The sequence below is a fragment of the Mixophyes fleayi genome, chromosome 9 (assembly GCF_038048845.1).
Source record: "Mixophyes fleayi isolate aMixFle1 chromosome 9, aMixFle1.hap1, whole genome shotgun sequence".
In the NCBI taxonomy this organism is placed as follows: Eukaryota; Metazoa; Chordata; class Amphibia; order Anura; family Limnodynastidae; genus Mixophyes; species Mixophyes fleayi.
Window position 1 is genome coordinate 111,903,232 of NC_134410.1, and position 24,119 is coordinate 111,927,350.

Here is a 24,119-nt window from a genome sequence, read left to right on the forward strand (position 1 = left end):
CACCTAACAGTAGTGCATGCAGCATTGCCCATGTATATTATAGGGAGAGTTGGAGAGCAGTCAAGCACTCTCTAAAATTATAGCTATGCCCCCATGCATGCTGGTCACTCCCACTGGCGGCGTGGTGTGGAAATCCCTCTCTACAAATCCCGCGTTTGCCCCTGGACTCCCCAAAATTTGTGAGCTTCCCAGACATTCTGGAAGAGTAGGCAAATTTGATTAATACTCATCAATATTAATATTCATAGCTGGCAATTAGATGGCTAACTTCATGCTGGCATGTAAAAAGGGGATTGTAAAGCTTAAACACACAGTAAATGTAACATATGTTTAGTTAACTGGCGTCAGTTCAAACATCTGTTTAACGGGTAATGTAAGTGTCAGGTCCACTCTAAGATTTATAATCCACCCATGACCACCACCACCTCCCCATCTCCTGCAATGCTTAAGGAATGACTTACTATGAAAAAGATAGACCGCAATAATTGTGCCGCACAGCTGTTTCGGTTCAACCTCTACATTTATTTTAGAGTTTTCAGACTTCCTTATTTTTCCTATTTCATATTGCTGCACAGGGGTCCTTTCACTGTGATGTTGTTTGTGTAGAACCTTGCAAGCAATATACTATGGAAACTGCAAGTTTTCTCCTTGTTGCACCTCATAAGATCAGTCGGAGGGAACTATTCGGCTGGCTGATCTCTGTTTGCCAAGGGACACAGCCAAGATGGAGTAGAAGTGAATATTTGCTTCCTTGGCTTCCCCCCTTTCGTTTCCCCAGGCCTATGTTGTCTTTTCTTCTATGTGGTTTGGGCTGGAAAGCCAGTTGTTGAATCTAAGCTGCCAGGAAGTAAAATGACAGCAGTGTGAAAATATATTTTGTGTTTTTCTGGTTCATATTATATATTTCTCCGGTTTGGTGGTTTATCCACAGCAGTGCTCTTATCCACTCAGTCCCACATACAGAACAGATATTGTTCTCTAGTTCATTGTGCTCAGTGATAGCAAGAATAAATAAGAGTAATCCAGAACAGTTTCGGCACATTGCTCATTTTGCAACATGGCATGTTTCCACCCATGTTGTCTTCAGTCCACATTCTCGTCTTTAGAATCCTGAATACCATGGACAGCTGTTGTCCTTCTATGCTGTTAGTCCATTACTCCTATCAGTGGTAGTCCCAGTTGAGTGCTTCACTCAGGGGGGCAGTTATTAATGCCTTAATAACCTCTCTAATTGAGAAAAGATGAGTTGACCCTTTGACTTGAAAGTAATTGTCCCTCATGTTCTCACGCATTACCTGTTGATGGGCAGCAATTTTTTCTGGGATTATTCATCAATTTTTCAGGGCACCATCTCGTAATGTAAGTAGACAGATATCCAAGGAGTGTTTCACATTCTTCCACCACATTACTATAGCTTAATAATAAGCTAGACACATTTAGATAGTTACCTTATATTAAGGTGGCAGATCCTCCACCAGCCCCAATAGACAAGCTGCAAGGGTGAGGACAATTAAGACATAGATAATGTTTGCCATAAATTTGTATTAATCAACTCAAAAGGGGGGTATTTGGGGGCACAAATAGAATATATCATTAAAGAAGCCAACAGTTGTCCTACATCTCCAGAAGACATTATATATGGACTAATGGAAATTGCTGACCAACAATTGTAGGATTACTTCTAATCACCTCAGCTATTGGCTTCATTGTCAGAGCGAAAAGGCCTTGAGATAGAGAGCATCACTATCAACTTCTCCTGGGGAGAGAAAATAGCAGTCAATACACTTCCTATCTTTACAGAGGTAGTAGATGATCCATGTAGTAACTGCACCCAAGCCAATAATTTTCAGACTTGCTTTGCAAGGGTAAGCCCACTCTACTGAGTCCAAGAATGCCTCTACCTCAATAGAATCCCACTCTTCTGAGACCAAGGATGTCTCTACCTCAAGAGAAACCCACTCTACTGAGTCCAAGGATGTCTCTACTTCAATAGAAGCCCATTCTTCTGAGTCCAAGGATATCTCTACCTCAACAGAAGCCCACTCTACTGAGTCCAAGGATGTCTCTACCTGAACAGAAGCCCACTCTACTGAGTTCAAGGATGTCTCTACCTCAACAGAAGCCCACTCTACTGAGTCCATGGATGTATCCACCTCAACAGAAGTCCACTCTACTGAGTCCAAGGATATCTCTACCTCAATAGAAGCCCACTCTACTGAGTCCACGGATGTCTCTACCTCAACAGAACCCCACTCTACTAAGTCCAAGGATGTCTCTACCTCAACAGAAGCCCACTCTACTGAGTCCAAGGATCTCTCTACATCAACAGAAGCCCACTCCACTGAGTCCAAGGATGTCTCTTCCTCAGTTGAAGCCACAGAAACCTTTGCATCTGTCATCGTGTTCATTTTGGATATTAGTGAAAACACATTGAATATTCACATCACATACCAGCATGAAGTCATTCTGATATGTAGATACAAGGTATAATATCAAGAAATAAAAGTGAAAGTAGCCTGCAGGATGCACATAAAGGGACACATGCAGAGCTGGACGCATATGTGTAAAAAGGAAAATTTTTAAAAGATGCATGTGAAAATAGTGTAGACCCATTTGCTGATTCGAAGGCATCTCTCTAGGCATAAGGACCCGCACAGTTAAAATTTGCTTATTTTATAAGCATTCCTGTTTTTGTGGTGCTCTGCAGGACTTTTTAGTTGTTTATTATTATTATTATTATTATTATTATTATTATTATTATAAATGTATTTATTTATTTATAAGGCGCCACATGCCTGATCTGGGTTGCTGGTTCACTGCATGCCCAGTGGAGCTGGAATCCCTGAAGCCAGTTTTCACCAGAGACACCGCTCTCCTCTAATAAAGCGGTTCCACATTGTGACCGTGAACCGAAGGTATCTTGCTCATGAGGTGAGCGTTAAAACTAAAGGCACTCGGACAACCCCATTCATGGATCAGAAGGTGGTGGAAGTTAGAGTTAGGTCTAGCAAAATATGATGGACACTCTCCTGCCGAATCACGTTGGCAAAATAGATAGCCTATCTATAGACATTAATCACATCAGGCATGATCTGGACAAACTGCTTCGAATTCCTTGTCGCCTCAGCTGGCGTACATTAACATGACAAGTTCCCGAAAAAAATGTTTTTTCGGGACTTGTTAGATTGCGGCCAGGAGCAGTCCCCATTCTGTTGAATGGTGACTGCTCCCAAAAACGAAGAGGAATGCAAAGCAGCAGATATCCATGATATCTGCTGCGATGCACCCTTAATAAATTTGCGGAGGACAGGAGGCACCTTAATGACCCGTTAAAAGCACTATCGTGCTTTCTTAAATATGCCCCATAGATCTGAAACAGTGCAAAAATGTGAAGCCTGGCCAGTTTAGGAAGGGGTTAATACATTAAAATTCATTAGTTTTCCTATTGCTCATTGCCCCCCTCTCACATGTCTGCACAGTCATGCTCCTTACCTGTGCCTTTCTACTGTATTGCAGATACAGTCCTGAGCTCTATTCAGCTTAGACTATTGTACATGCCACCCACTGCAAGTTAAATGATTTGACCTTTTTTTAAATCATACCTACACTAAATACATATTCATCATTGGGATAAATGTGGGGAATGTCATTCATATTCTGGTAAACATGATCATTATGACTCTCACTGAAATAATGGCTTTGTGTGTGATGTAGCTTACTGACTCACAAAATGTCTTTATATATACTTTTACCTCTATGATTTCTGTCCTATAAATACTCTGCAGCAAGAAAAGCTGAGGTATCTCACCACATACCTCTGGAAGGATTTGAATCAGTGATGGGCTTTAACTATATGGACAGCCTTTAGTTATGTTTAAAGGGATTATCCAGGATTTGAAAATGTTGGCATTTCCCAGCCATTCATGTAAATGATACTTAGAAGAATGCTATATTTAGCAGGATGTTATCTACTGTAATGTCTATTTATTCTGGGATGTTAGTTTCCAACTGTGATCCATCTAACGTCTGTATTTCCTGCCGTGCCAAGTGGACCAGTCCTTGTCTTATTGTGGCAATCTGCTCTCTTCATGTTTATTTCTCCTTTCAACTTCATGAACTGACCTTGGCTCTTTTAACTGATTATATAAAGAACCCGTCCTGCAAAAAAGTATATTGATTTGTGATAAACTAGTACAAAAATGACCCTCTACAATTTGACATTAGGGGGTAAATAAATCAACCTGCGAGTTTTTGGCGTGTTTGAAAGTGGAGATGTTGCTTATAGCAACTAATCAGATTCCAGTACATTCTACAAAATGATCACTGAATCTTATTGGTTGCTATAGGCAACATCTCCACTTTTCAAAGTCGTCAGAAACTCATAGTTTGATACATTAACCCCAAGTTCTCTGTTATGAATCAGCAAAATACACCAGTACAATGCATTTCACTCTACTGGTCCACCCAGCTCCTACATAGATATATCCCACATTTCATTTTTGGAAATATATATATTTTATATATATATATATATATATTAGAGATGCTCAGGCTCGGTTCCCCGAGAATCGAACACACCCCAACTTAGCAGATCCGAGTACCAAGCCGAGCCGGCTCGGTACTTTCAAGCGCCCTCGGAATTGAAAACGGAGCAAAACGTCATTGTTGCGTCATCAGATCTTGCGAGCTTTGGATTCTATAAGTACCGCCCCTCCACAGCGATCCAGCTCCATCTCACAGAGGGACACAGAAGGGGTAGCACAGTTCTTGGCAGTCTCTAGTGCAGTTGGGCAGCGTCATAGGTAGAATAAAAAGAGGAGGGGTAGCAGTGTTCTTCAAAGTCTCCAGTGACATTCAGGAGAGCTTGATTGCTCCATTGCTAATTGTCATTGCTGAAATACAAATACTTGGGCTGGCAGGCTTGGTGTAAATATGCAGTCACATTGTACTGTGTTATATAGGTAACACACAAAGAGGAGAGCTCCATTGCTAATTGTCATCACTGAAATAGAAATAATAGGTCTGGCAGGCTTGGTCTTCTAAATCTGTCTTTGTTTGAAAGTGTATAAAAATAATATTATGACCTGTGAGGTGGCAAAAATTGACTGCAAATGGCTTGAAATTTGTGTTATTGAGGGTAATAATAATGTAGGGGGGGGGGGGGGAAGCAAAAATATGTGATTTTAGCAAAAATAAATAAATAGGGATTTTAGAAAAAAATCGGGATCCAAAACCAAAACACAAGGTTAATCCAGATCCACAACCAAAACCAGGACACGGGGGTCAGTGAGCATCTCTAGTCATAAGTGGCATTTTCCTATTTCATGCAATAAACGGCATGTAAGTAGCCTTATGTCCGAACATAAATCAGGCCCTCGGTGTCTAGATTAATCATGAGAATAAGAGAACATTGAGAACTATTCTTAGTAAATGTGTGATTTTTCTGTATGTGTGAAGCTCTTTATTACTTTGCTCAATGTGCGCTCAGAAATATAAAATGAAAGCAGAAAATGACTGAAGACACAGCTCTGGCAATATGTGTCACCTGTCTTTCTACAGATGTATGATAGGGAATTTAGACTGTAAGCTCCAATGGGACAGGGACTGATGTGAGTTATGTGTACAGCGCTGTGGAATTAGTAGCGCTATATAAATAGATTATGATGATGATGATGATGATGATGAAACACTCAGATTTCCCATTTTGTCTTGTACAGGAGCTGCATTTAGACAGTAACCATATAGAGATTGTACCAGAAGGAATACTCAACAAAACGCTAAACTTGAGTACTATTGTGCTGAGTAAGAATCGGCTTCAGGAAGACCGTATTGCTCCTCGGGCTTGGATCCACCTTATGTGAGTATATGCAGGATTTTGGGGTTGATAGGTTGGGATATTAGGATTGATGGGGTCCTTCAGCCATTCTAACCCATCTAATTTTATCATTGGTGTTGTCTACCTCTATGACTGATGACCTCATCGCACAAAGACCCCATGACTTCTAGCTATATTGTACCCAGACTCCCATGACTGACGGCCACATTGCAAAAAGACCTCATGACTTCTAGCTACATTGTACGCAGACACCCAGGACTGACGGCCTCATTGCACAAAGACCCCATGACTTCTAGATACATTGTACCCAGACTCCCATGACTGACGGCCACATTGCAAAAAGACCCCATGGGGTAAATGTATTAATGTCCGGATTCTTCAACTCCGGCGTGTTCAGAGTCTTCGGCGATTAAATTTAAAGCGGCGCTGCATTGTAAAGGGAAGTTTCCCAAACACAACAAATGGTTCTTAACATGGGTATAAGTGTATGTGACGTCTGCCTTGAGTAAACCAGACGCATTCCCACAATTACGCATTTTATAGTGAACGCAATTTCCGCCCGCAATTGTGAGCATAATTGTGGCCAACTGTGCACCAGGCTTTAATTCTTTGCCCTCCTCCTGCAATGCAACCTGGTTTTCCTCGTTCCTGATGGATTTAATCCCAACTCAAAAAGTGCCTCTGTATGTCTGCAAGTCTTTAACAAATCAAACTAAAATGTTTTACTTATATTTGTAAAGACAGATAGGACAAATGGTGATAAACAACATAATGGCGACTGATGACTCTGCAGGTGTAACTGAAAACAATTCTGTGCTATAACCTGTCTAGACTCTATGGTTCTCAATGGACTAATGCGGTTGGAAGATTATATAGAGCAAAAATACTTCCTGCATTTCACCTATTGAACATAACATAATACATTTGCTGTCAAAACTCAACCTTCTTTTTGTTCTTCCAGGAATGTGGAGTCCCTGGATTTGTCTCATAACCGTTTGGTGCATGTTCCATCCTTTCTGCCCCGAGGGTTGAAGCAGCTTATCCTGCACCACAACCAGATCGAGCTTATTCCAGGCTATGTATTTGCTCACATGAAACCTGGACTGGAATTTCTTCATCTATCACACAATAATTTAAGAGACGACGGTGTTCATGCAGTATCATTTTTCGGCTTGTACAAGTCACTCAATGAACTTTTGCTGGATAACAATTATCTTCAAGCTATACCGCGTGGAATCCTGAACTTAAAATCCTTGCAGGTCCTTCGCCTCAGCTTTAATAAGATAAGGTGAGATATGACCTTAATGACCTGAGTTATCAATGTGCTGTATGTGTCGCTAAGCAATATGCAGTGTCATGGAAGATACTGAGTGGTCTAATACCACTCATGTTCTATACCAGGGTTTCCCAAACCCAGTCCTCAGGGCTCCCCAACAGTGCAGGTTTTCCATATTTCCATTACCTTGCTGGAGCACAGGTGTATTCATTACTGACTGACACATTGTAACAGATCCACAGGTGGTCCTAATTTTGTCACATGTGATCCAGAAAACCTGCACTGTTGGGGAGCCCTGAGGACTGGGTTTGGGAAACCCTGTTCTATACATCAAATCCAGTCCTCAGGGGGCCCTAACAGTGCATGTTTTCCATATCTACTAGCTCAGGACCTCCCAAATCCAGTCCTCAGGGAGCCCTGTCAGTGCATGTTTTCCAGATCTCTTTACTGGAGCACAGGTGTAGTCATTACTGACTGACACATTTTAAAAGATCAACAAGTGGTAATTGTGACCTGGAAAACCTGCACTGTTTAGGGCTCCCTGAGAATTGGTTTTGGAAAACCCTGTCCTAGCAGGAGTACAGGTATATTCATTAATGACTGTACCGCTGAGGTATTAAAAATACGGGATGGGTGACATTATGTCACTCATTCAGAATTTTAGCCAACCGCCAAGGTTCGCCTAGTGATAGCGCCCTGAGAACACGCAAGCATCATACAAGGATGCAAAGGTGAATGAGGTGTGAGCAGACAAGACAGAAGAGCTTACAATCAAATTTACTAAATCATAGTGCATTAGATTACATATGCGTATATTATTATGATTTTGTGTGCACTTTATCTCCACCTATACCTTAAGATTGTCCATGCATAAATGTAAATCTGGCTATGGTAGACATATTCATAGGTGATTCTGGGGGAGTGAATCTGAATTCTAGATATTTTGAAATCCTATATGTATAAAATGTTGCAAGGAGCAATGGGGTTTAAAAAAAACAGCGCTGCTTGAATGACCATCACATGGCAATACTAAGTCAAACCACTTGGTAGTTGTAAAATATTTTTGCTCAACATGAATATACACTGTAAACCTGCTGTAATCATTTTGAAATGTATATGTTTCTGTTGATAATGTAGGCTTACTATGAATATATAATTAGTGTAATGATGTGAGAAATTGTTAATCTGGAATACCCATTCCCCCGTGCGAAAATCCTGCACTTTGCCCCAGAGCAATTATCGTTATCATCACCATTTATTTATATAGCGCCACTGATTCCATAGCGCTGTACAGAGAACTCATTCACAACAGTCCCTGCCCCATTGGAGCTTACAGTCTAAATTCCCTAACACACACACACAGACAGACAGAGAGAGACTAGGGTCAATTTTTATAGCAGCCAATTAACCCACTAGTATGTTTTTGAAGTGTGGGAGGAAACTCACGCAAACACAGAGAGAACATACAAACTCCACACAGATAAGGCCATGGTCGGGAATTGAACTCATGACCCCAGTGCTGTGAGGCAGAAGTGCTAACCACTAAGCCACCGTGCAATGCTAACCTTCTTCCTTTCACAATCCAAGGTACGTGCCGCTAAACTCCATCTGTGACACCAGGATATCTGAAGACTCCAATCTCGTTTCTGTGCATCTGGAAAACAACTACATCGACCGACACCATATCCCACCCACCGCATTCTCCTGCATTAAGACTTACCACAGCATCATCCTGCGACCTCAGCATGACGAATACGAGGAGTATTAAAGAAACATCCCACCTCACGTTTGCTATGTCTAAAAAAAAAGGGGGTTTAGGAAAAGACATTATAGAGCTATACTGAGCATGAGTGCAGGCTTCCTCATGCTAATATGCCTTCAGTCTGAAGACATTGGGGAAATATATTGAAATGTCCTTCGTGAGTGCTGGTGCTCATCCATAACGCCTACTTATAAAGACATAAATAAAAATTTCTAGTTATAATGTCTTATTGTGAATTCTGGCTTACCAAACATTTCCCACTCATAGGGTTAGATTTACTAAGCTGCGGGTTTGAAAAAGTGGGGATGTTGCCTATACCAACCAATCAGATTCTAGTTATCATTTTGTAGAAAGTACTAAATAACTGAAAGCTAGAATCTGATTGGTTGCTATAGGCAACATCCCCACTTTTTCAAACCCGCAGATTAGTAAATCTAGCCCATAGTGTTTAAGTGGAAAGTTGTCTACAGAAATAGATGCACCTGTACTTTCCCAAGAGTTTCAGAAAAAATATTGTTATGTTATAAAAGCAGTTACCCCTGTAAATAGTCAAAAATCCCAAAGGGTTTAACTACAATTATTTTTAGGGGTAAATTTATCAAGCTGCGGGTTTGAAAAAGTGGAGATGTTGCCTAGAGCAACCAATCAGATTCTAGTTATCATTTGTTTAGTACATTCTGCAAAATGACAGCTAGAATCTGATTGGTTGCTATAGGCAACATCTCCACTTTTTCAAACCTGCAAATTGATAAATTTACCCCCCTAGTCTGCTTATTGTTTATGCTTGGCATGCAAACTGTCACCCTAGAACAAGGTGGAAATGTATTGTATGAAAGGTAAAACAAGATTTTAGGGCCTTTTTGTAAACCGGTGCTGGGTTGTTAATCCTCCATGACCTGTGTGTACCACTCTTGCCTGTAACCCACCTAACTAACCTAGCTAACCTAGAAGCACTATCCACCACTTATTGGATTTGTACATCATTCAACTGTGAGCTATGTATAAGCTGAAATTTTCAAGACAATGTTATCTGGGGCGGATCTAGACCTTTTAATCAGAGCCCCGCCTATTCTTCACTCTGATTGGTGTATAGGGGGAACCTGACGACTGAGAAGCAGGCCGAGGATTCAGCCTGGCCACTCCGCTTGGATTTAAAGCACAATCTTAGCAGCCAGACAGGTCATAATTGCGACAGTGGAAATGTCGGTTATGTACCCTACCCGCTGCAGGTAGCCCGTGCATTGCGTTATGTTCACAATACAACAGACAAAACAAGGTCCATGATGTCACTTAAATGGAACCCTCTACTTTTTTTATTATTTTATTTTCTTAAAATGCTACATTTAATACCTGAAATGAAAGGTGAAATTTTTTCCCCGCTAAACTTCCCAGGATCCTAAAGTATTTTGCTGCACTAAACAATTTTCCTCAAATCAGATGTTTTTGTAGTTTAAAAGTTCACAGACCAAGCATACGATGTGGCTCATTAAGAAAATAATCACGCTTTGGAACTTTCCCAGGCTACAGTTCAAAACATTGTTATTTTAGTTATTGCTAATAACAAGCTATTTATCTTTAGCTGACATGTCTGTGCTTCATATTTCTGCTACAACGCAGTTTCACCGTGAATTTTCAGCAAAAGATTATTATTGTTGTGTTTTTAGCTATAAAAACATACTTGCCAACTCTCCCGTAATGTCTGGGAGACTCCCGCATTTTGCGAGAGTCTCACGGACTCCCAGGAGAGTGTGACAATATCCCGGATCTGGCCACTTCACTAGGAAGTGCCCACTTCCTAGTGAAGTGGGCAGAATTAGCTCCCAAACGCCGCAATTCCCAGTGAATCACGGCATTTGGCCCCGCCCCCCGCTGTCAAATGTTTGCGTCATTAGGTCACAGGCTCAAAATGATGCTCATTTTGGAGCCGTGCCCCCATCACGCCCACCTCTCCCGGAAACCAACTTTGTCAAGTTGGTAAGTATGTACAAAATGCTGGGCAATTACTCTGCGCTCTACATTGAGGGGGTTATGACATGATACAAATTACATACAATGACATGAAGCAGAAGGTAAAGACGGACCTGTCCCAATGAGCTTACAATCTAAGAGGTGTGGGGAACACGTGATACAGAAGGTAGCGGATTCGGTGGTAGTCAGCATATCGATGCTGACTGCCCCGACAAGACTTACCCCGACATCAGGATTCCTAAGGAGCTGCTTCCCGACCATGACCGATGACGACTCCTCTTCACCCCGACTTCAACCAATGACGATGAAGCAAGAAGGCGGCTGCAGTTGATGACGTCATTGAGCATGCCAACGTGATTATCGCTGTTGTTAAGGGGGTAATGTAAGTATGCACCCATGTACAATGTAGTTTACAAAGGATTCTACATTGTACATGGGTGCATACATTCATTACCCCCTTAACAATAGCGATAATCTCGTCGGCATGCTCAATGACGTCATCAACTGCAGCCGCCTGCTTCCTTCATCGTCATTGGCTGAAGTTAGGTTGAGGAGGAGTTTGCATCTGTCATTGTCGTGAAGCAGCTCATTCGGAATCTTCAGGTCGGAGTAAGTCTTGTCGGCCTTCTCGCCATCAATATGCCGTACCACACCCAGCGGATTAGCAACTGGTGGGGAGAGATGTTTCTGTAAATATTAAATCAGCCTCTGTTAGACTATGTAGGGGGCGTTAATCTTGTTACATAAGAGCCACAACCACAGACAATGATCTGCACCTGTCACCTGCACACGGGTTGAAGACATCCATATTGTGTGCTGAACCAACATTCAGGTCACCAACTTACAAGGATCCAGTGACATTATTCTGCTCCTTAGTGATGTCATTAGCTGCCAGTGATCTAATAGGATACATTGTTAGAAAAGATGGCTGCCTCCTCTATGAGTAGGAGAGTTCCTTTTCAATACCATATCTAGAGTCCCCACAGAGTACCTGCTTAACCTGAAAAACATCACATGACTTGCAGTCCAAGGGGGTATATTTACTAAATTGAGGGTTTGAAAAAGTGGAGATGTTGCCTATAGCAACCAATTAGATTCCAGCTGTCATTTTGTAGACTGTACGAAATAAGTGATAAATAGACTCTGATTGGTTGCTATATAAATATATCCCATAAGAGTCCATTATATGATGACCGCACTACTCCTTGTAGGACGTACAAAGCTACTTATAGTAAAGGGTAAGTTGATTGTTAAACTACTTGAGGAAAGGAGTAATTTCCTGGGGAGCTTACAATCTAAATATGTAATGGATGAGTTGAACAGGAAGAAAACAAATGCAATAATTAAGAGTACTCTTCCCTTCAGTAGGTAGCATTATTTGGATGTATGCTTACTATGTTTACATCATTGTGTTAAACAGGGATTGATGATTCTTGAGCTAGAGACAGAATGTAGAATTCCAGAGGGACAGAGCTGTAAGAGAATTGTCTGAAGTGAGCAGGTAATGTGGGTATATGGATCAGAGAAGCAGAAAAGGGTCCTAACCGCAGCCATACCAGTGTTGTGGCTGTTTTTTGTCAATTCCATGCCCGCAGTCTTGCCCTGCTATTAGGGCCTAATAGAAAGCTGTTTTACAATTGAAATTATGGAACCTGTGGCCCACGCTTGTAGCTGTCACGATTTGCCCCTGGCTGCAGTTCAACATCTCCTACCTAGATGCTGCTGTGCCTTCATCTGTTCCTGCCTGCAAGGGGTTAAGTTCTCATCAATGAATCTGGATCATGATCAGCTGTGTCTGGCCATTATAAGACTGCCTTTCCCTGCAAACTGGGACAGTTCAACAATTGTCACTGCTGCTTTTTTCCCTGTGAACACTCCTGTGAGCTGATCCTGACTTACTCCCTGGTATTTGACTCCGTCTTGTGCCTACATTTTGCACCTCCTTTAGTGACCCAGACCCTGGCTTCAATTGACCTTGCTCCTGCCTACTTTCTGGTATTATTGTGGATCTTCGACTTCTGACTACTGGCTTGCGTGACCCTCCTTTTGCCTTATTCTCCCATGGATCATCCAGTGCCTCCAGACATCCTATAGCTGCAGCCATCTGTCAAACCTGGAAAACCAGAGTTACCTTATTTACCGCATCTCATTTTTACCTGTGGGGCCTATGTTTGAAATAAACCATTTTGCTTCATTTATATCGTCTCCGTGGTGTTCATATTGGGACTCCTGACAGTTACTTAGACTTACCTTTCTATATTGCAGTATAATCCTCATAATATACATCACAAAAGTCCTGGAATGTCTTTCACCAGACCTCCCTGAATACTGGGTAATTAATTACTAATTGGGGAAAAAAGTAATTGTTATGGTGGCAGCCCATTTGCCCAGAACTCTTCATTACTTTCCTACTCCCTGCTGTCTCAAGGTTATCTTGTGTCCACATTGAAATATTGCATTGAAACAATGTTTAAGGTGAAATAAAGTGATATGTATTGATAATAACATGCAAGGATAAGGATCTCAATGGCTGGAGGCCAGGCAAGTCCAAATACTGAATACACTGTGCTGTGACATACAGGTAAGCAGGTCCTGATGCATGTGCAAAAGGACACAGAATCCACAGACCAATGCACAATATACAAAGTAACCACCCAGTAACTCAAAGTTCAGAAATACACAAAGTTCTTTATACTTCCCAGGGCCTGGGCCCCAGAGATCCAGGATGGTCAGAATAACCGTGGGCCAGGGTGCCAGAAATTCCGGAGCGTGGTCAGGGTAGGCTGAAGTCAAAATTCAGGTAAACATAGAGACATAGAATTTGACTTGGACCATCTAGTCTGCCCATTTTATTAACCTATGGTAACCTCCAACCCTATTTGATTCTTATTTCTATGTAAGGATATCCTTATGTCTATCCTAGGCATGTTTAAATTGCTGTACTGTATTAACCTCTACCACCTCTGATGGAGGTTATTCCACTTATCTAGTACCCTTTTTGTGAAATAGTTTTTCCTCAAATTTCCTCTGAACCTACTTCCCCCCAGTGTCAGTACATGTCCTCGTGTTCTAATACTTCTCTTCCTTTGTAGAAAGTTTCCCTCCTGTACTTGATTAATGTGAAAGTTTCTATCATGTTCCCCCTTACATTTCTCTGCTTCAAACTATACATATTAAGATCTTTTAGTCTTTCTGGATAAGGTTTGTGCTGTAGGCCATGCACCATTTTAGTTGCCCTTCTTTGTACAGTCTCTAATGTATTTATAACCTCCTGGAGATATGGCCTCCAGAACTGAACACAGTATTCTAGATGAGGTCGTACCAATGACCTATACAGTGACATTATTACTTCTTTCTATCTGCTACTGATTTCTTTCTCTATGCAACCAAGCATCTGACTTCCCTTACTCATTGCTTTGTTAAATTTACATCTTACCTGCCTTTAAGTCACCTGAAATAGTGACTCCTAGATTTTTTTCCTCTTTAGTAGTTTCCGTTATAGTGCTGTTAATACTATATGAGACCCAAGTGCATGATTTAGCATTTTTTGGCATTAAACTGTAGCTACCACCCTTTTGAACATTCCTCTAGTCTACCTAGATCATCGATCATTTTTTTTACCCCTCCTGGTGTTTCTATTCTGTTGCATATCTTTGTGTCCTCTGCAAAAAGCCATACTTTGCTTTCAATTCCATTTGCAATGTCACTAATAAAGATTTTAAAAATCATCGGTCCAAGTACAGATCCCTGGGATACTCCACTGGTAAACTGTCCCTCCTGTGAATGTACTCCATTTACTTCAACTCTCTGTTTTTACATCCTGTAACCAAGATCTCATCCATTCAACCATCTTAGGATCCAATCCCAAGCTTTTGAGTTTGTTTAACAGTCTGCGATGTGGGACAGTGTCAAAAACCTTACTAAAATCTAGATAGACTACATCTACGGCTCCCCCTTGATCTAATACTTTAGTCACCCAGTCAAAAAAATTCAATAAGATTTGTTTGACACGATCTCTCCCACGATGGGTCTCCTCCAGGAACTCCTCTCAAACTCCTAAAAACATATTAGTCATACTTGCCAACATTTATAATCCCCCCTCTGGGGAGGGGAGATCCTGCTGCCGAGTCAAGGGGTGTGGCTATGTGAAAAGCATGATTAAACCCCACCCCCGCTGCTCAGTGCCGCAATTTGCTGTATAATACAGAAGTGGGCAGGATGTGGGATGTTGCCCTGCTCTCCTGGGAGTCGGGGAGAGCTCTTAGGCATTCCCGGAGAAGTAGGTAATTATGATATTAGTACGTTAGTGTGTGTTTGTACATGTGTGTTTTTTTGTGGTAGACAATATAGACTGTAAATTCCATTGGGGCAAGTACTGATGTGACTGTTTACACTGCATAATATGTTAAAATGATATAATTGAAGGACAATAATAATTAAAATGCAGCATAATATAAAAATGAAACTTGGGAGGGGGCAAAATTTTTACAAAAGTAAAACATGTACGTCATGGGTTAGATAATTAACTTTATAAAATGCTGTCTAGAATATGAGGTTGTGTATAAGACTTTGATGCTCCAGAGTGCAGTTACATTTTAGTTGGGGCTGAGTAATTTGCCAGAGAATTGGGCCTCTTGTTAAAACAGGCAATAAAAATGAACAATGACAGATACATGGAGAAAAACACAAACACTTAGATATTTCCTGTTTTACCAAGTGTTTGAACTATCCCATCGTCTGCTCTATGTGTTGTCAATGTTACTGCACAACAAACACTGGGGAGCGGAAAAGTTTTGTGTTTTTTGGAGCAATCATGCCCGTCACCCGTCCAAACTATAAATCATAACATTCTCTGGTGTCATCTTCTAATGATTTTTTCATACCAATACATTTAATTAGCACTCAATTTACATTTATAGCAATTAAAAAAAATCTTAGAATTATTATTATTATTATTATTATTACTATTATATTGTTATTATCTTTTATTTATAAGGAAACCACAATAGGTCTGCAGTACCGTACATGACATATACAGAACACCATGATACATAGCACATTACATGATATATGAAAAACAAAATATAAAGACCATACTGAATAAACAAATAATATACAGATAACATGCTAATCCAGTTAAAATTGTTTACAGAACAGTGAGTGAGAGTGATGGTAGTGACCAGTTTGAAATAGGCCTGAGCTCAAGAAAACAGGGATAGGGAGGCAGGTCAAGAGGTACAGAGGGTGATGGAATAGTAGAAGGAGAACACAATGAAAGAAGACCCTGCTTGTGAGAGCTTACATGCCAAAATGAAAGAGGAAGACACAAATAGGGTGGTATTGATTAGGGGAGTGGGGCTGAAATCCGAGACAAGGGAGATAGGAGGAAGACGTGAATAAAGAAATGAGTCTTAAGGGCATACTTGAAGCCTTGGACAGTAGAACCTATCCTGATCAGGCATGCGGGAGTGGGGAGAAGTGATCAGTGAAGTAATGAGGCGGAGGTCATTGGTAGAGCGGAGGGAGCAGCAAGAAGTGTGGATAGAGATGAGGTTGGAGATGGGGAGGGGGATTTAGAGCTTTGAAGGTGATAGTAAGATGTTTACATTTAATTCTGTAGGTCAAGGGGAGCCAATGTAGCTATTGGCAGAGAGGGATAGCAGAGATAGAGCGTCGGGAGAGAAAAATGAGGCGAGCAGCAGCATTGAGGATAGTGGGGCAAGGTGGGAGTCGGGTAGGCCAGAGAGAAGGAGTTTACAGTAATCAAGGCAAGAGATTACAAGAAAATGAATAAGAGTTTTGTCGGCTTATGTGGTGAGAGAGGGCCGTATCTTGGATATATTCAGGAGGTAGAAGTAGCAGGCTTTTGAGAGGCATAGAATGTGAGTCTTGAAGAAGAAGCAGGAGTCGAGGATGACTTCTAAACATCGGATTTGAGGAACAGAAAGGAGATAGTGTTATTAACAGAAATAGAGAGGGGGAAAGGTGAGAAAGCCCTGGAAGGGAGGACAATAATTAGTTCAGTCTCGGAAATATTGATTTTAAGAAAGCTCTAGGACAACCAAGATGAGATAGCCGAGAGACATCAGGAGACACGAGACATAAAGGAAGGGGAGGGGTCAGGGGATGAAAGATACATTTGTGTGTCATCAGCATAGAGGTGGTACTGGGGGTCAAAGGAGTGTATGAGGTCACTAAGGGAGGAGGTGTAGAGGTAGAAGAGCAAGGAGGCAAGAATGGATCATTGGGGAACTCCAATAGATAAGAGAACAAGGGAGATGTGCAGTCAGGTGTAGAGACTGAAAAAGAGTGGGTGGTGAGATAAGAGGAAAACCAGGAGAGGACAATGTTACTGAGGCCTCTAGATTTGAGAGTGTGCAAAATGAGGGAGTAGTCAACAGTATGGAAGGAAGCAGAGAGTCTAGAGTGGATTGGGAACTAGCATGCACCCAATGTGACATTGCCATGTCCCCTTCTAGTGTGGCCACACCCCTTTGTCATGAGTGTAGTCTGTCTTGATTCCTTTATCATAAATGTTGGGAGGTATGAACACAACCACATATCATCATCATCTACTGTGTTACTAACAGGAGTCGTAAGGATCATTTCTGAAAGCACAAAACTGCAGACCAGCAGTGTCAAAGATGTTTTGATTTGCCATCTGCCCTTTTTAAACAAATGATTTTGCCTGACATGTATATGAAAATAGCAGCATCTGTAGGGGTACAGCATTTAGTTTCTTCTGATGGGAGGAGCTGGACGGATTGGTTTGTTGAAAACTAAATGTAAGTCCACATGCAAAAAAAATGTATTATGGTTTGTAAGAACAGATGTTAAAATTATATTTAACAGGTGGAGAAGGTGCTTTTATGGATTCATTGCCTGGATGGTTGGTGGACACATAGAATATATTCTGATGCACGAATGGAGAGGGAGAAGGTAGCCTCAGGCGGTGGCACAAACTAGGACACTTGGTGGGATTACTACCCCAGGCTTAAAGCTGCCAGCCAGACCCTGGAGAGTGTGTCTTACCACCCCCTGGTGCCCTAGGCAGTACAATAAAATGGCCTCCAGGCTACAATTAGGGTCCCTATCTTGGCCCACATTTGATGTATAGGCAGGGCAAGATTAAGAGCCACATGGGCCTGGGGCTGAAAATTATAAAGGGCCTGTTGTGAGAAGTGCCGTCCCACTGGAGGTGTGTCCAGTGATGTGTGGGTGTGGCCAGCTGTGTGTGGGCGTGGCCAGCACCATGGAGGTCATAGCTTGCTCTTCCCTCCAACCACCTACATCTCCCTCCCATCCTCCCTTATATAAAGAGTGCACCACTAACTGGATCACACAGTATGTATGTAACGTGAAGAGTGGAAATACGTCCCAGCTGTCCCTCAGGCCGGGACAAGCTCCTGGCTAATCAGGACAGTCTCCTAAAATCAGGACTATCCTGATGGAATGTACAGTAAGTGTGTGCCAAGTTTGAGTGCAATCAGCAGCCTAATAAATATATTTTATGGAGGGAAAAAAATATATTTTTTTAATATTTTTTAATGATTTGTCATTAATAACTATAACAGGTGATATTAATTGATTTTTTTTTCCTGTACGTGACTTTATATTCCACATTTGTATTGGACGTATCCAGCAGTGCATTGTCTGTTAGAGCAAAGTTGACCTAGACCTGTATTAATCAACAGATGTGGGGCTAGGTTATAAAAGTATGATGATAAAATGTGACGCTCCATCCTGGAGGGTTCTCCTGGCAACGCCTGGAGTGATGTGGAAGTGGGATTATGATGATGTGTTGGGGGTGATTTTGGAATTAGCTGCCCACCCCCTGATGCCGGGAGGGAGAAGTGCAGGATTCCAGCCCCAGCCAAGTGCTAGTGGTCCTTCACAGCCCTTGATTCTGGAAGAGGACTTGGCACAGTACAACTCCCCTGTGCTGAGAGCCATTACCGCTGCCCTAATGCCAGGCGGGGGAAAGGGGCAAAGTACAGACCAAGACCCCTAATGGGGCATTGATTAAAACCTTTAAATACCTCCTCATTCCCCATGTCATTTTGGGATGGGTTACAGCTTAGAAATGACAAACACACAAACAAAGTGCCCCCTTGTTAAAATATGGGTTGTCCAAAATCATTCCCCTTTAAGTCCTGCACCCAGATGGTCCAATTGCAGCAGTCCTGGGGTAAGGATTCTACCATTACCCAAAGCCGCACCGCACGTCAGATCTTTTACTGCAGTTCACAGTGCAGGATGGAGTACTCTATCAAGTCCCATTCAGTAGAGTGAAATAGAAGCTTCACTGAACAGGACTGGATGAATTGTGTCCTCCTGCACAGTGAGCCTCGGGGCTGCCTTGGCGTGCATTGCATCTCTTATACAGATTCTCCGCTGAGATCAGAGGAGAGTCTATATTTGTAAGGGTCTGTGCTTTTCGCAAAAATTAAATATAATGGATGAAAGAAACTTTGGTCCCGTTTATAAATAATTCTGTCTATTCTATGAGGAAGCGACAACTGATTCATGTAATAATAGCTCCGGCTAACACACACTGGAAGCTCGACTTCCTCTATCATAGAGAAGGGTCTTTCACTGCAAAGAAAGGTGACTTGTGTAGATTAGGTGCTGTGTTCTAGCAGTCTCAAGCCTTACCCTCAGAAGATAAAAGGATCTGGGAGAAACATTGGGACTGAGTCATTAAGGGAAGTAAGGCAAAAATAAGGAGTAAATATTCTCTGGGACAAACCATGTTACAATGCAAGAGGTGCTAATTAGTTTTTTATTTTGCACGTAAGGAAAATACTGGCTGTTTTTTTCATGTAGCACACAAATACTTGATAGCTTTATTTGTACACTGAAATTTAAAGTAATCCAGGATATGCCCTAACCCAATTATAAATCTGTACCCACATTTGAAATTTACCTCCCCCTCCAATGCAACATGGTTTTGCTCAGGTGCAAAGTTACTTCTTTTTTATGCTTTGCTCTCCTTAATGACTCAGACCCATTGAGGAGAGGGGAGCTCGGTAGATGAATGTGGGCAGAGGGAAAAGAGAGAATATGTAGTAAGTAGGGTTTCATTCATTGTGTATGATGTCTAGTATGTGTACATGTTTTAGTCTTGTGAGTATGTAGTTTAGCCTTGTATATGGTCAGTTACATGGATCCGCTCTTTTACTGGGTTCTCTGTGTCATTGAAACATTATATATTCTTCTTCTGTGAGCTGCTTTAATAGATTCTATGTGATTAAATGTTATGTGTACATTCCTGAGGGTTTATTGTTAGGACATACTTGCCATCTTTTCCTCCTTGGCTTCAGGGAGATCCTGGGGAAAGTGGGCGTGTGAGGGCGAGGCTTGATGAATCTCATCATTTTGACCCCGCCCCCTAAACAGTTGTCACAATATTGGCCAATTACAGCAGGGGGAGGGGCTAAGATGACTCGATATTTGCGCCACTTATCTATTGCGGGGGTGAGAACCGGGAGGTTGTCCTGCTTTCCCGGGAGGTCTCCCAGAAATGCAGGAGTCTCCCGGACATTCTGGGAGAGTAGGCAACTATGTATTAAAGAAAAGCAGCTAATGAATCTCTAGAGACTGAAGTGTCTTTTACATTTCTGTCTCCATTACTGAAGTCATGTTGTCTTACCTGTCAGTCTTTGATCAAATCTTGGTCACCATGAAAATGGCCACCTCCATAGGCATGGACATACATGGACATAGGACACAATTTCTGAACTGTGTCATCATGCCACAGATGGCGAAGCCAACCACGTCTTGTACTGACTCAGCATCAGGGAGAATGCCAGACTCTTCAGGGAGTGAGGGAGATCACCCCTATTTCAGGGAGTCTCCGTGACATTCGGGGAGAGTTGGCAAGTATGTGTTAGGACCTGATTAAGGGTTCATGCCACCCTAGGCTAATACCCTTGCAGTGCCCACATGCTTGCTATGCCAGGCTAATACGTGGTAAGTAAAAACAAACTCATCCTTAATTTAAAATCTGGCTTCCTTCACTGGGCAACCAGAAGCGCCCCTTAAGGTGGTACAGTACGTTATTAATAGGGTGTTACCCTGCAATATTATTATAATTTTATTTTATCCTTCATCGGATATAGTTATCTGTTGGCCTTTTGAGGAACCAATCGCACTGAATTTATCCCACTCTTCTGTTTAGTTTTATCATTTACCAACCAACTTGTGTACAGTTGTTATTTTGTGAATTATTTAGCTGCAATTGTCTATGACGCTTGATTGATTCTCTTTTTGGTATATTTTAAGAGTCCGGTCGCCACCCAATTCAGCATGGCATCAGCAGACACCCCTTCGGTGTATACCAGGAAGAGTTGACTGCAGCCGGACACTTCTGTGCAGAAGTAGGTAAGGTCACGGCGCTCATGCCCCCAAAAAACCATGCGCCCTGGCTACAGCCTAATAAGCCTATTTGTTAATCAGGGGGTATATTTACTAAACTGCTGGTTTAAAAAAGTGGAGATGTTACCTATAGCAACCAATCAGATTCTATTTATCATTTATTTAGTACATTCTGCAAAATGACAACTAGAATCATCATCATCATCATCATCATCAACATTTATTTATATAGCGCCATCAAATTCCGTAGCGCTTTACAATTGGGAACAAACATTAATAAGACAATACTGGGTAATACATACAGACAGAGAGGTAAGAGAACCCTACTCGAAAGCTTACAATCTATAGGACAATGGGAGTTAGAAACACAAGGGCATGTGCTACATCATATTGCACAATGGACCAGCCAGACTGCAAAGGTAAAAGTACTGAGTGGGCTGTGTGTGTTGCAATATTGGTCAGAGGGTTGTTGTCCTGCGTTAGCAGTGTAGAGGATGGTAATAGTGTAATCTAGGGAAATTAAGATGATGGTTGAGGAATATCATTACCTTGTCTGAAGAGGTGGGTTTTCAGTGAATGCTTGAAGGTTTGAAGACAAGAGGAAAGTCTTAATGTGCGTGGGAGGGAATTCCACAAAGTGGGTGCAGCCCGGAAAAAAACCTGTAACCGAGAATGGGAGGATGTGATGAGAGTGGAGGAGAGACGTAGATCTTGTGCAGAACGGAGGTGTCGAGTAGGGAGATATTTCGAGACAAGTGAGGAAATGTATGTCGGTGCAATTTTGTTGATGGCCTTGTATGTTAGTAGAAAAATATTTGTATGTTAGTAGAAGAATTTTATATTGGATTCGTTGAAATACAGGCAGCCAATGTAGAGACTGACAGAGTGGCTCAGCAGAGGAGTAACGGTTTGTAAGGAAAATCAATCTAGCCGCTGCGTGCAAAATAGATTGTAGGGGCTCAAGTCTGACTTTGGGAAGACCAGTAAGGAGGGAATTGCAATAGTCGATGCGGGAGATGATGAGTGCATGAATTAATGTTTTTGCGGTGTCTTGTGTCAGATATGTGCGTATTCTGGAAATGTTCTTTAGGTGTATGTAACATGATTTAGATATAGAGTCGATGTGGGGAATAAACGACAGTTGTGAATCAAGGATTACACCTAGGCAGCGAGCTTGCGGGGTGGGATTTATGGTCATGTTATCAACAGAAATAGAAATGTCAGTCAGGAAGCTTCTGTTTTTGGGTGGGAATATTATTAATTTAGTTTTTGAAAGATTGAGTTTGAGTTGGCGAGAAGACATCCAAGATGAAATGGCAGAAAGACAGTCAGTAACGCGAGACAACACAGATGGTGAAATATCAGGAGAGGATAGATAAATTTGTGTATCATCCGCATAGAGATGATACTGAAATGCAAAGGAGCTTATTAGTTTTCCAAGAGAAGCGGTATAGATAGAGAAAGCAGAGGACCTAGGACTGAGCCTTGTGGTACTCCAACTGATAAAGGAAGCGGAGCAGAGGTGGATCCAGAGAAATTAACACTGAAAGAGCGATTAGATAAGTAGGATGAGAACCAGGATAGGACAGTGTCTTCAAGACCTAGGGATTGTAGCGTTTGTATGAGGAGAGGGTGGTCAACAGTGTCAAATGCAGCAGAGAGATCCAGGAGAACTAGAAGAGAGTATTGGTTATTATTTTTTGCTGTGATCAAATCATTGACAACTTTGGTCAGCGCAGTCTCTGTGGAGTGTTGAGAGCGAAAGCCTGACTGAAGAGGATCCAATAGGTTGTTTGCTGTAAGAAAGTGTGTGAGGCGAGTGTAGGCAATTCTCTCGAGAGATAAATTGCATATTATCCTCCTTTGTGCAACAGAATGAGAGAAATATTCAAGACTGATACATTTGTCTTTTCTCCGAGTTGTTCTTTACCAGGCCACGGTACCCCCAACAGCCAGTTTGCAAATTCTTGCCATAGCGACTGTTATGGGAGTTTTCCGAAATAATCCAAAAACTAAGGGCTAGATTTACTAAGCTGCGGGTTTGAAAAAGTGGGGATGTTGCCTATAGCAACCAATCAGATTCTAGCTGTCATTTATTTAGTACTTTCTACAAAATGACAGATAGAAGCTATAGGCAATATCTCCACTTTTTCAAACCCGCTGGTTAGTAAATCTAGCCCTAAGTCTCTTCAGAATATTCTCAATTTATTATGTATGCACAATACAGACCATTCAATTCATTTAGAACAATGGTAATTTCACATTACTTTTGCAAGTATTTTATGCCCTAAAACCACTAAAATTAATACATAGATAAAAGCATCATGTAAGACTTTAGACCACTGGTCAGGGAACAGGGGTAAATTACCCCAAATGGGGTAAAAATGAAATTCCTGGGGGTAATGCTGGCGATTCACATGCTGTCAGTTTTGAAAAAACAGTCAGTATTTAACTTATGTGCAAAACAGAATACTAATTTGCACCCCTTGCATTGTAACATGGTTTTGTCCAGGAGACTTAAATAAGAAGTTTCTTAAGTTAAGATCCTTAATGAATCAGGCCTTAGATTCCAGACTATTGCATCTATCTTCGGGACTGTTGGCTTTATCTCCAATCATTGTTTGACATATAACTCTGCCGTAGCCCCTGGGATGCATTTGGTAAATGTTACAATTCCATGTGCTCTGCGCCTCTGTTTATGGAATATCCTTGTCATATTTACAGCAGGTGAATCGGCCCAGCAGGAAATCCTTTAAACTGTCTGTTCCTCAGCCAATTAGGCCTGAGTCCAAATAAGACATGACTAGTGGAAGAAAGTCCTGACATGTATCATCCCCCCGGAGAACCAGAGTCACGGCCAGTCAGACAGACAATCTCTCCTCCTTTTCCTGTTGTATTGA

At 41.7% G+C, this 24,119-nt stretch overlaps 1 protein-coding gene across 1 annotated transcript in view; it reads left to right on the top strand.

The window, feature by feature from the left end:
• Positions 1-9,095, top strand: part of LOC142101687 (extracellular matrix protein 2-like) — a 71,292-nt gene extending 62,197 nt beyond the window's left edge. The window contains exons 8-10 of the mRNA XM_075186076.1: positions 5,718-5,857; positions 6,798-7,124; positions 8,700-9,095. Of these exons, the coding sequence (XP_075042177.1) occupies positions 5,718-5,857; positions 6,798-7,124; positions 8,700-8,880 (648 nt within the window). The 3' untranslated portion in view covers positions 8,881-9,095. The remainder of the gene's footprint in view (positions 1-5,717; positions 5,858-6,797; positions 7,125-8,699) is intronic.
• Positions 9,096-24,119: the final 15,024 nt, after the last annotated feature.